The sequence below is a fragment of the Amphiprion ocellaris genome, chromosome 2 (assembly GCF_022539595.1).
Source record: "Amphiprion ocellaris isolate individual 3 ecotype Okinawa chromosome 2, ASM2253959v1, whole genome shotgun sequence".
Taxonomy (NCBI): domain Eukaryota; kingdom Metazoa; phylum Chordata; class Actinopteri; family Pomacentridae; genus Amphiprion; species Amphiprion ocellaris.
The window spans coordinates 26,178,640-26,190,757 of NC_072767.1; the positions used below are offsets into that span (position 1 = coordinate 26,178,640).

Consider the following 12,118-nt stretch of genomic DNA (forward strand, 5'->3'; position numbering starts at 1 on the left):
ATTACTTGTGTAAAAAGACACTCAAATAGAAAATAATTACATAAAATGAAGTGAAATTTCTTTTGAGTAAAAGTGACCCATTTCTTTTTTTTTTAAAATTCTGTGGCAGATATGTTATCCAATACAGAGCAACATTGTAATACAACTTCAACTGACTGTCAGGCTAGTGGGTTGTTATATCATGTTAACATCAGAATAGAAATGGCAACAGTAAACAATTACTTCAGCTCCTTAGGTGAACTTAACCACTTACAAAGCAACGGTTCATATTAAACTCATTTTCCATTTATATTCCTACACAGCACAACCTCTATCAGATCTGAGATCAGATAAACATAGCACTCAATGAAGCAGAATCTGTTACGATTTCTGGAGGCTCAGACGCAGGAAATGAGACAGCAGTCGATTTCGAAAATCAAGCAAAGGGTTTATTCAGACTTTACAGAAACAGAACTACAAACATGGCCAGAAGACTACAACCGGAAATTCTCAGACTAAATCGGAACAAAGGCAAAACTGAGCTCCAGAGGACTCCTAGAGGTAGAGAGGTAACATTACTCTAAACAACAAACCGACTCACGGTAGTTATTACCTAAGCAAGAAAGAGATAAAGAAACATTTGCGAACGCTCTACACTAAATTCGAAATCTAAACCAGGAACTAGAAAAACAATACCAGGAAATTCTAAATAACGCTCTACACCAGTGGTTCTCAAATTTTTTCTGTCGGGCCCCCCTTCGGAGGACAAAAAACTTTCGTGCCCCCCCCAATAAATTTGTGCGCGTATATATATATATATATATATATATATATATATATATATATATATATATATATATATATATATATACTTTTATATATACACATATATATATATACATATATATATGTATATATATATGTATATATATATATATGTGTATATATATGTATGTATGTATGTATGTATGTATGTATATATATATATATATATATATATATATATATATATATATATATATATATATATATATATATATATATATATATATATATATATATATAAATTAAATCTGTGAAAACATGAATATGCAGGGCTGTGTTATTTTATCTGATTCCATTTTGTTGTTTTTCACAGTAAAGATCAGGGGTGTCAAACTCATTTTAGTCCAGGGACCACATAAACCCAATCTGATCTCCAGTGGGCCCCACCAGTAAAATCACAGCATGATAACCTATAAATAACCACAACTACAACTTTCCCCTTTGTTTTAGTTCAAAAAAAGAACATTCTGAAAATGTTCACATTTAATGAACTATCTTTTTACAAAATATTATGAACCTGAAATTTCTTAAGGAAAACAAGTTCACTTTCAACAGTAGCCTATTATGCCTCAGTTCATCATTCACACATGCATTGTAACTGCCAGACCACAGTTTATCTACAAAAATACAAAACATTCAGTCACAGCTATCTGGAACTGAACAATCTAGTATTTCACTTCATGATCAGAACAACTTGTCAAGTTCTAGAAATTATTTTAAATTTGCAGTTTTACAGATTTACAATTTACAGTTAATGTTGTAATTTTTATCATTTGTAAAGTCGGCCGCGGGCCGAAATGGACCGTCTGGTGGGCCGGTTTTGGCCCACCGGCCGTATGTTTGACATTGCTGGTAAAAATAATCGGAGATGAGCCGAGTATGTGACGTGATTGAGTACGCTGGTGTTCCGACTGCACATTAACGATGCGTTCTCCCGTTCTCAGGAGTCTGTACTTCGGAGTCTGAACGGCCAGTGCATATACCATAGATACATACAGAAGATCATTGTTATTAATATTTATTTTTATCTCTATGGCATATACAGTCTATGGGCCAGCACAATTTCAGTATTGTTGTACGTCGCGAAAAACAGGCCGACGTTAAAACAATAGTTCAGCTAATTAGTTCCGTGTTGAAGGACCTTTTCCTCCCAGTCGCCCGCGCTCCCCCGACATGCCTCTGCGCCCCCCTAGGGGGGCGCGCCCCACTATTTGAGAAACACTGCTCTACACTAAACTCGAAATCTAAACCTGGAACTAGAGAAACAGAATAGCAGGAAAGTCTAAATAGTCTGCTCAATACAAAATACTAATTAGTGAAACAACTACAGGAACTCGAATCAAACTGAACAACTAGAAACCAACTGATGCTCGAGCTGGGGATCTTAGCTGTGGCTGAGGTCTTGGTCGTGGATAGGGGAAGACGGCTTGAGGAACCCAGGGTGTGTGGTTGGTGAGACTGCAGCGACAAGAAGATATGGATGGACACCAGGGAGAGTTTTCTGTTCAGGTGAATTGATCCTAGATGGTGGGCTGTGGAACGGAGGACACGACTCTGCAGTGGACTGGAGATGACCAATGGTGGAACCAGGTGGAATGGAAACAGGAGCAGGTGGATCCAGTGCTGGAATAGAGGGAGAAGACAGCCAAGATTACCAGCGATTCAAGTGAGACAGTTCAGAGGCAGGAGTGACTTGCAACGAGCTGATTACTGGTTGGTATCACGATCCAGCACTGAGAGCTGAGTGGCGTCAGGTTATATTGCTGTGAGAGTGGAGTTTGATTGGCTGCTCTCCACCCGCTCCTGCCAGTTGATGACGATGATTACAGATTGAAGACACCTGCCGCTGCAGTCTCAACCGCACACACCTGGAGAGAAAAGAGCAGAGAGAAAGGGGAGGAGGCACTATCCTGGTCCAGCAGCCACAGGCCTGACAGAATCGTAGTTTCTCTGTGTAATGTCCTTTCCTAGCACACAGTTCCTTTCTTTTTCTTTCATTTTTTTCCTTTTTTTTACTCTGTAACTAAGGCAACCTACATTGTAGTGGGGTAAAATACCCTCAAATTAAGCATAGTTAAGCTGAAATAGAATTACAGGTTTTAAAAAAATATTCAAAAACTAGAAATATAAAAATATTTACTTCATTACAGTAGTCAGAGTAATTGTGACTCCTTACTTCCATCCCTGAGGACTGATTCAGTGACATTTCATGACTTAAAACTGGAATGCTTTGAAGTAAGACATGTCAAAATTTGCTACAAAAGCAGCATCAGTCTTTATTAATCCTCCTACCAGAAAATCCCAGGTAGGTCCTTCATTACATCAGCACCGATATCCATCACTTCTCTACTGGGTGGTATTTGTGCTGATCTCAAGATGCAGTAATTACATACAATACTAGTTCACAAAACCTTGGACCTGAATTGCTGATAGTGAGCCATCTCTTCATCTGGAAGAATTTCCTGTCATCTGTCTCCTCAGTAGTAGTAGATTCCGAAAATTGCTACCACACAGAACAAGCTGTCCTATGGAGGAAAAACACAGGTACCTGAATTAGCATTGTTGATATGTCTGCCTTACTCCCATCGCTTTTGATTACTTTCGAATACTCACATTAATGAAAACATCTTCTGCATAGCTGTCTGTGTCAGCATCCCACAAACACCTGGAAGACATCCTGGAAAAACAGAAAAAGAGTCAGAGCTAAGAGAGTCACTAATGTCATCAACGCAATTTCCTGGCAGTTTATAGATATGTTGTTCAACTCATCTTATGTACTTGAGATAGGCCCAATATTACAAATACCAGTCAACATAAGCCAATTTACTAAAATACTATTACTAAAACTGTCATTACTGCTTGTACTACTCTGTTGACAAAAATGTTTAAATTGCTGTAATAAATAATTTCAAAAGTCACAGAAACTGTGCTGCAGCTGTTTTCAACATTCACTGACTGTACAAACATATCCTGTAATTTTCTTCAGTATATTGCCCATCACTGAAGGCAAACAGCCAGCTTTTCCGTACCTCTCGGCAACCTCTCAGTCAGTTCATTCAACGGTACAAGAAATGTTGGTACGCTTCTGTAGTAAAGTAGTTTTACAAAGTACTGCAAAGATATTTTCGTGTTTACCGGTACTAAATGATAACTTACTTGACTCCCTGTCCCCGCTGTTCTCCAATGACCACCTGCACGACAAGCTTATACCTATCAAATCCAGCATCTGTTCACAAAGAGACAAAACAAACTGTACAAAAGCAAAGCAGAAGTGGACAATAACAAACCAGATTTATGATACAGAATTCATGTAAGTTCATAATTTTTGTAGCAGAATATACTTTAGTAGGAGATATTTCACTGCTGCTTACGCAGGTGTCAGGACAAAATAGTATGTTTATGCTGTTGCAGCTTTATTCCTCTGACATCCTTGTTACTCAGCTCATATTGCTCTTGTTTCAATTTCTAAGAGAATCAGCCTCTGGTCTCGTACTGTCAGCAACATCAATCAAAAGCTTAAGTGGTAGTACATCTTTAGTTTACACTTTGATTTTGTTGATAGAGCATTCTGTTTGATGTGTATTGAGCCAACAGTACACTGTGCTGAGTCAGCTGTTGTGGTCATTTCACTGGTGTGATGAATATTAAATGAAACTATCAAGTAACGGCGCATGACACCTCTTCAGTTGCCTCACTGTTACATAAATAGGTTTTCAGATGATCAGGATTTCTCTTTAAGTTATCAGTTCAAACAGCAATTTAAATTTACAACAACATTTTGACTGGATTGGAAAAAGGGAGAATGCATCGCTCACCCTTCACTTTGTCTTTAATGCCTTCTGCCAGTGAACGGGAGAGCTCTGGGACTTCCTCCGGGTCGTACCGCAACCCAGACAGCCGCTCCCTCACAATTTCACGAACACACTCCTTCACAATTGCCGACTTAAATCTACAAGATTTTACAGTGAGCAACAAAGGAGGAAAATGAAAATCGCAGGCTAACAGATGTGGGTGGGCAAAAATCAACAGACTGAGTTCCTGAAGGCGTAGAACTCTCTATGATGTAATGACTGTTGTGTAGATTTTTAACAATGACCCACATGTGTGTATGCATGTGCATGGATACACAGATCAGGCATAACATTATGACCACCTGCCTAATATTGTGTTGATCACCTGTCAGTGGTCATAATGTTGTGGCTGATCAGTGTGTGTATATATGTGTGTACCTCTGCTGAAACTGAGAAATATTTGAACTTGAGTGTGCCTATCTGTATAATTTCTGATTATTTAAATTATTGTCAGCATGAGTTCATGAGTCTTTTTCTCTCATAACCTCAAGATGTGCCTGTATCAGCAGCCTGTTTACAGAAGCAACTTTACTCAGTTTCCAAGATCAGCTACTCAGTGAAAACCTGAATAGGTTTGTTTCATCAGTCCATGTTCCAGGGTCGAGAGGTTTCCACATAATCTATAAAACAGCCAGCTGGGACATTGGATGGTTTTCCTTTCTAAACACAATGAAAGGACTTGGATAATCATATTTCTTTGCTAACTGTCAACACACCTGTTGGTTTGCTGTTGCAGGACATTTATCATACCGTCATCCTCTGCTGCTTTTTTCTTATTTCTTCATACGTGAGTTTAATCTTACACAGTATTGCATATTTAACCTGAGTGTGTGAGCAGAAGACATTAATTTAATTTCTGAATCCTGGTGAACAGTGTAGCACGCTTCTAGATCCTCGGGCTTTGGCCATCATTATCACAAGTTAACTAGTGACCATTTGGCTCTAACTAGTTAATTTGTACTTTTAACTTGTAAGCTGAACCTATGTTTGACTAGTTAACATGTCAGAGCATTTGGGCAGCTAGTAAGACTTTCAGCTAGTTTACTAGTTTAGTCGAAAGAGTCACTTATGCTTCAAAAAGCTAACTAGTTGAGACTTTCTTGCTACTAGTTCACTGCCCAGGTTTACTAGTAAGACTTCAGTTAAAATTGGTTGGTCAAAAATGTTACTAGTTGCTGAAAAAAGGTGATTACTTTAAGTTTATGTTTAACTAGTACGGCATAATGCCGAACAAATGCGACCAAATGTCCAACTAGTGCTGACAAATATCAAAATCCTGGAGAACAACGACGGCCGATGTCAAGGATAAGGAATAAATGCTCATACAGCTTTATACGGGCTAGCTAACACGCTAGCTAACACGCTAAAGTTAGCTACGTTTCTCTTCTAGAAATGACATTGAACCAGCTTGACCAACTCACTTGTGCTGATGATTAGGTCGTATGAGATAAGTATTTGAGCCCTCCATGACTTGTGTGTAAACTAATTCCAACAAAGAGCAAATACAAGAGACTGACGGTTGCTAACAAGCTAAACTTAGCGGAGGTTGAATCCGTTACCATAGCGACATCTTTTCCCCTTTTCAAAATAAAAGCACGACTCATAGATGCCTTAGTTTTGACTTTGTGTTTCTCAAATATCATTTCTTCACCCTGTGACTGAGATATCTAAACCGTATACCTCCAGTACATCACTTGGCTCTTCCTACTCCATATGCATTTCTGTCTTTGTGTGAGGGATCGAAATAGCAACACCTTATCTGTATTCATACTCTGTCTCAAAAGCAAATCCTTTATCACTGCGCTCTCAGTCATCACTTTTAGCCCCTCCATTTCTTTCTTTTCACTCTCTGAGTCACAATGGACTGGTATCTGCAGGCTTGGCATTGAAGAAAAATTAACATCCCATTCACAGAGGTCTTCATCATGATTTCTGAAGACCCCTTCAAATGTCAGAAAATCAGGACGTGGCATTTGATTTCACTTCCCTAACAAAAGCAGAAAGGCTGCGACTTGAGAAAATCAAAATTACTTTGTGCCTTAAGTGATCAATCTCCATCTCTGACAGCAGTAGAAAATGGCACATTAACACCATTAAAGGTAGAAGCAATTATATTTTAAATAAGAAAACTCAGAGAGAATGTGTGTAGCATTTTCTACACTGTACTGTTGCTATACAGTAAATCTGGTTTTTATTTATTTATTGCAGACATATTTTATCAGGTATTGCATACATATAGGCCAGCTTGAAATATATCCATATTTTAAAAAAAGAAACATTTTTCCCGTCCAAAATCTGCAGCAGCATAACAGAGTGCCAAATTACATTAACCAAAACAAGAACAAATCCAACAATTCTGTTTCAAATCTGTTTTACAGTAGTTTCTCATTTTAAATTCCAGATCAGCTGGGCTCATGTCCAAAAGCCAGAGGGGTAAACACTGTGTGCTCATTTTAATTGCACATCATTTAGGAGACTGCAGGCCAACAGGGGAGGAGAGACAGGCATCTACATGTCTGCTAATAATGAGGCTAATGTGAACATGAATGGACATGGTGTCATTCATTACATTCTGTATTGATCGTTATTATCTTCAGGCCATTGATGAAGTACAAATTACAAACTGCAGTAATTGAATTCCTCCCTCTACACCGAACCTGCAAATGAGGTTAAATGAGCCATTAGAACATGTTGTTTTTTTATTGGTTTATTGAAATGAGATAAACAAGTGTCTACATGCATCGTTTTCCTGGAGGAGATTCAAAGTTTAAAAGTTCATTTTAGTCATTTTAAGCACCATTTACTTTTGTAGATCCCCCGCTGAAAGAAGATTGTGGGTCAGATAATATGTAAACACTGAAGACATGATATTTACACCATGTAATCAACTGCTATATATCTGTTTATGTGGAAACAGTGCTAACATGAAATCAGTTTCACCTTTGGTACGCATATTTCTCGATACTTTTTTTATTTCTTGGCACAGAAGTTCATATTACTTTGTTTGTTGCTTAAATTGAGGTTACATTACAACAAAAAGAATCACATCTCTTTATTACATGGACTGTGCAATGGACCAGACAATGTGCTATGTCAGATAAATGAAGCAGAAATGCTATAATATGCTACAGGAGCAGCTTTATTTTTGTTATTTTTTCACAGAGTTATTCCAAGTGCACAAAATGAGACAAAGTGAATTCAGTTATGCAGTGCACAATTATCCATTTTTACTATACACAGTACATCCTTCTATAGAATACTATAGCTATAGTTATAGAAATGCAACAGTCCCAGTCAGCCCTAGCTTATGCATTTGCCCAAAAAGTGTGAAAATCTCTTGCAGTGCTCCCAGGAAATAATCTTTTCTCCTGCCTGATTCATCTGATGCATCAAACTGATACAGCCAGCAATCACTGCAGTCAGGACAAATATCTGATCATGCGGCTGCAGGTCAGAAATGTTTCAACTCCAAGAGGACAATTTTTCTCTCGTGGCTGAGAAATGGATGGTAGGGTGGAAGACAAAACTGACAGAAGGAAACCATTAACCATTTTTGTAAAACAATTAAACACTGAATTCTGCATTACTAGCACCATCTTCTAAGTGCTAAATAACTGCTTTCATGTGAGTTTATTTTGTAATTTTGTAATGTAAATGTATTAGAATCTAACATTATAGCAGCCTTACAGTAATTTGGTGTTTTGTTGTTCATGAATGTATGTTTTTATAACAGTAGAAGCAGGCAAAATTGATGAGAAACACAGAGTTTGGGTGGTTTTTATATTAATTCAATTTCAAATAAAATGTCATTTTTTTCTCCATCAAGTTACACTCAATATCCCATAATGACAATGTCAAAACATTAAAAATCAAGGAAATTATTTATTTATTCATATAGTCAAACCCTTTATTTAGCAATTACAAGTCGAGCTTTATGAAGAGGTTCCGTGTTTCTATCTTAATAACATTTTGATTAATTGTACCTTTATGCTTCTTCTCTGAGCCAGGCTGTTGATGAGTTCCACACCGCCTCACCGCATCATCTACAGTTGGTTCTTAATGCTAAGAAAACCCCGTTTTTTATCTATTCCAGAGCTCATGCCTAAACTTCACAGAATTCAACATTCTTACTTAAGGTGGAACTAAACAAGTGTCATCGTACAAGTACTTGGGTATCTTTGTGGATGATAGATTCTCTTCTATCTTCTTACATATTGAGCACCGAGTGAAAAAAACTGAAGGTTTAATTATAAGTTTATTAAAATGCTTGCATAGACTATGTTCTCAAGCATTTCAGATGTGGAAACATTATTTATATGTGCATGCTGCTACCTCTACACTCCATGTATCACAACTCTCACACATCACTGTGTACTTTATGAACTGGTTTGTTAGCTTTCATTAATCCCGAGGAAACAATGCAATGCAATGGTGTGTTTTTACTTACAAAGCAACACTGGGTGAACTCCCTTCGTACTCGTGGAAGTTTAATCACTTACCAACAGCTGGCATGATTTTACCTTATCTAAATGACAGCTCTGCTCTGAACTCAGCAGAAGCTCCTATTTTGCACCCTGGACGTGAAACAACCTTTTCAGCCTTTAGAACTGCAGAGTGCAATTGCTGTTCCTAAGCTGGATTCAGTTTTCTGTATATATTATCCCTTGGTTGTTTGTACGTGCACTTTACTTTTCCCTCCATGTCTGTTGTTGTCATGCTGGATTTGATCTTTTTATATATATATATAACTTTTTAAAAAGTTGTGTTTTTTATATCAGGTCTCAAGAGACTCCCCTGGTGAGATAAAGAGTCAGTGAAAAATACAAATAAATTACGAGTCTTCTTGGGTAAATCTCTGCTAGCTTGCCACACCTTGATTTGGGTATTTTATGACATTGTCGCTGACAGGCTGATCCTCTCCATCTCCGTCATATTGGATGGGAAGTGTCAGTGAGCTGCTATCTTTAGGTCCTTCTGTTAGTTCACTAAAGAAAGAGATGTAATAATAAGTAATGCAAATTAGCCCTGTGTTGAGTGTGTGCCTGATGAGCAAAACTACAATTGTGTTCGCTAAACACCAAACAGTGTGCAGAAAAACTTCAGTTTTAAGGGAGGACTGTGTGGCAGCATAATACCAGCAGATGTCAGTGTTTCAATCAGCACTTCAAAGTTTTAGTTTCATTTCTCTTGAAGTCTTCTTCCCCATAAACTTGAAACTCAAGGAAAGCATGTTTACCCTTATAAGTTTCGTTTTCCTCCCATCATCTGCTGGCAGAGCATGAGCCAGAAGATGTCTCAGACTGAGCTGGATGAGTCATTCTGACAAGCTGTTTGTGGATCAGCTGTGCAGTTGTGTTTCTTCTTCATCCACCAGCACCACAGGCACTGGAAACCATGGCAGCACCAGAGTGGGTTCTTGAATTTCAGCATAGAGCAAAGAATCTTAAAGAAGGACACTCTTGGAAATTGGAATTTGATGAAAATATTGTTCCAAACCAACCAAACCTGGGCTGGAAGCAGTACATCAGGAACACAAGTGCAAGGTCAGTATACCGGACTGGTGTTCATTGCTGCAGCTAGTTTGTATATACAGAATGGTATAGAGGTAACAATAATATAGATAATTAATGAACATTTACTGCTGTTGGCAAAATATCTTTTCATACTGTCCCGCTGTGGGGTCTGGGCTCCTGTTGTTAATGTTAATGATGCATGATGGTTAATTTCATGTCCAAAACTGAAAAAAAAGATTCATGAGGTTTCAACTGTCAGAGAAAGAACTGTAGTGTTATTATGTAACCAGGAAGTGGCTTCCATCTTATATTATTCCAACATTATTTAGCCTGATAGTCAGTTATTTTGCACAGCTGACCGACATATAAGCGTATTTACTATAAATGTGTTTTCATCTGCTATTTGAGGGCACAACTGAATCAAAGATGGATAGACAAACCCGGGTTTTAGGCAGACAGAGTCTCGATTACTGTGGCGGCACTTCACTGTGTCACTGTAATGTAGGTACAGGAAACGGACTGTTTGGCCATATTTATCAAGAAATTCATTTTGGAAATCCTGTATAACTCTGTAAATTTATAGTAAATCTGCAATAAAATCCTCATGTCTCAGACGCATTTTTGAGTATGAGGGTACTTCAAAAAGTTCTCGGCCCAACACAGAAACAAGGGGCTTTACTGCTATTACGTGGCCTAACTCGAGAATATAGTCTTATATCACTCTCCACAAAAGCTCAAATGTCCGTCCATTTAACAAGAATTGCCTGACTGACTTTCCTTGCAACGAAATGAGACAAACATCTGAATTTTTGTGGATAATGATACATTAGAGAACACACTTAGGGTTCAAAATGGGAGTTATGCCCGAGAACTTTTTGACTCCATCTGCCAGAGGCTCATAGGTAGCTCATTAGCCCAAACATTTCTCTCTGCATTCCCTGTCAGTGTAAATGCACTGAGTTCCACACCTACACCACAGTAATGGCAGCAGCAACCTTCACCACAACACATTAAACAGCCACTTTATTAGTCGACACTCTGGAATCTGGAGTTTCTCGTCCAACTTGTTTGGTTGTCATCTTGTGAAAGGGCCAATTCATTTTTTTTTTTTTTAAACATACATGTAAATTCACATCAGAGTTATACTATGATAAAATCTGATCTCTTTAGATTATCCTTCATAGTTTCTAAATGTGCTCTCTGTCATTTTCAAGGTTCCAATGCAGCAAGTGTAGAAGAAGCTGGCCCTCCAACCGGGTGATGGTGGTCTTCCACATGTGTCTGAGAGGTACGCAGGGCACCGTGAAGGTGAGGTGCATGCGTCAGAACTGCAAGAACTGCAGCGATGCCCCCATGGAGAAGCCCAGTGTCACCCCTGAAAACATAGTCATTCTCATGGAGAATCTGATGGAAAAAATCAGAATAAAGTGCTACAATGAAGACCTTGGTGAAAGGAACAGGCCTCCCAGAAGACTCAATGTCGAAAGTCCCCATGAGCCCGCACATTGTGAGGGCTGTATTCTTGGCATCTGTACAAGGAGCTGAACTTGTAATGCTTTTTGTTTGCCTTCTATTGATATATTAGAATATTAATGCAGAAATAAGGGTTTTGATTATATTGTTTGCCTGAGATATATATACATATAGATGGAATCAAGACTTTCCCTTCAGATTTTATTTGTTTTTCTGACACAGTTAAATAATAGCTGGAGTTTTTCTGTTTATTTTTCCTGTAGGCTTACATTTAAAATTTTTAAAAGCTTGCTTAAAAACAAGAATGTACATCTACAAATACAAAAAGGCTGTACAAGGTATGAACTGGTCATATTTGTCATTTATGTGGATATAAAATGATTGCCAATAAATTACATTCAAATTTAATTTGCCTTCTTTTGTGTGTAAATATGATACTGAGTGAGAGCATAAAGTCCTACACAAGTCACTAAGTTA

The 12,118-nt window shown here is 38.0% G+C and overlaps 2 protein-coding genes across 2 annotated transcripts; one reads left to right on the forward strand and one right to left on the reverse strand.

The window, feature by feature from the left end:
• Window positions 1-2,322: 2,322 nt before the first annotated feature.
• dynlt2b (dynein light chain Tctex-type 2B) lies at window positions 2,323-6,236 on the reverse strand. Its single transcript, XM_035953089.2, has 6 exons — window positions 6,077-6,236; window positions 4,620-4,753; window positions 3,961-4,030; window positions 3,418-3,481; window positions 2,516-3,329; window positions 2,323-2,427 (listed from the first exon to the last, which is right to left on the reverse strand). The coding sequence occupies exons 1-5, from the start codon at window positions 6,121-6,123 to the stop codon at window positions 3,282-3,284; spliced, it is 363 nt and encodes a 120-aa protein (XP_035808982.2). The 5' UTR covers window positions 6,124-6,236; the 3' UTR covers window positions 2,323-2,427; window positions 2,516-3,281.
• Window positions 6,237-9,913: 3,677 nt separating this feature from the next.
• Window positions 9,914-12,049, forward strand: LOC129350976 (receptor-transporting protein 3-like). The gene is made up of 2 exons (XM_055019422.1): window positions 9,914-10,198; window positions 11,383-12,049. The coding sequence occupies exons 1-2, from the start codon at window positions 10,050-10,052 to the stop codon at window positions 11,711-11,713; spliced, it is 480 nt and encodes a 159-aa protein (XP_054875397.1). The 5' UTR covers window positions 9,914-10,049; the 3' UTR covers window positions 11,714-12,049.
• The last annotated feature ends 69 nt before the right edge of the window (window positions 12,050-12,118 follow it).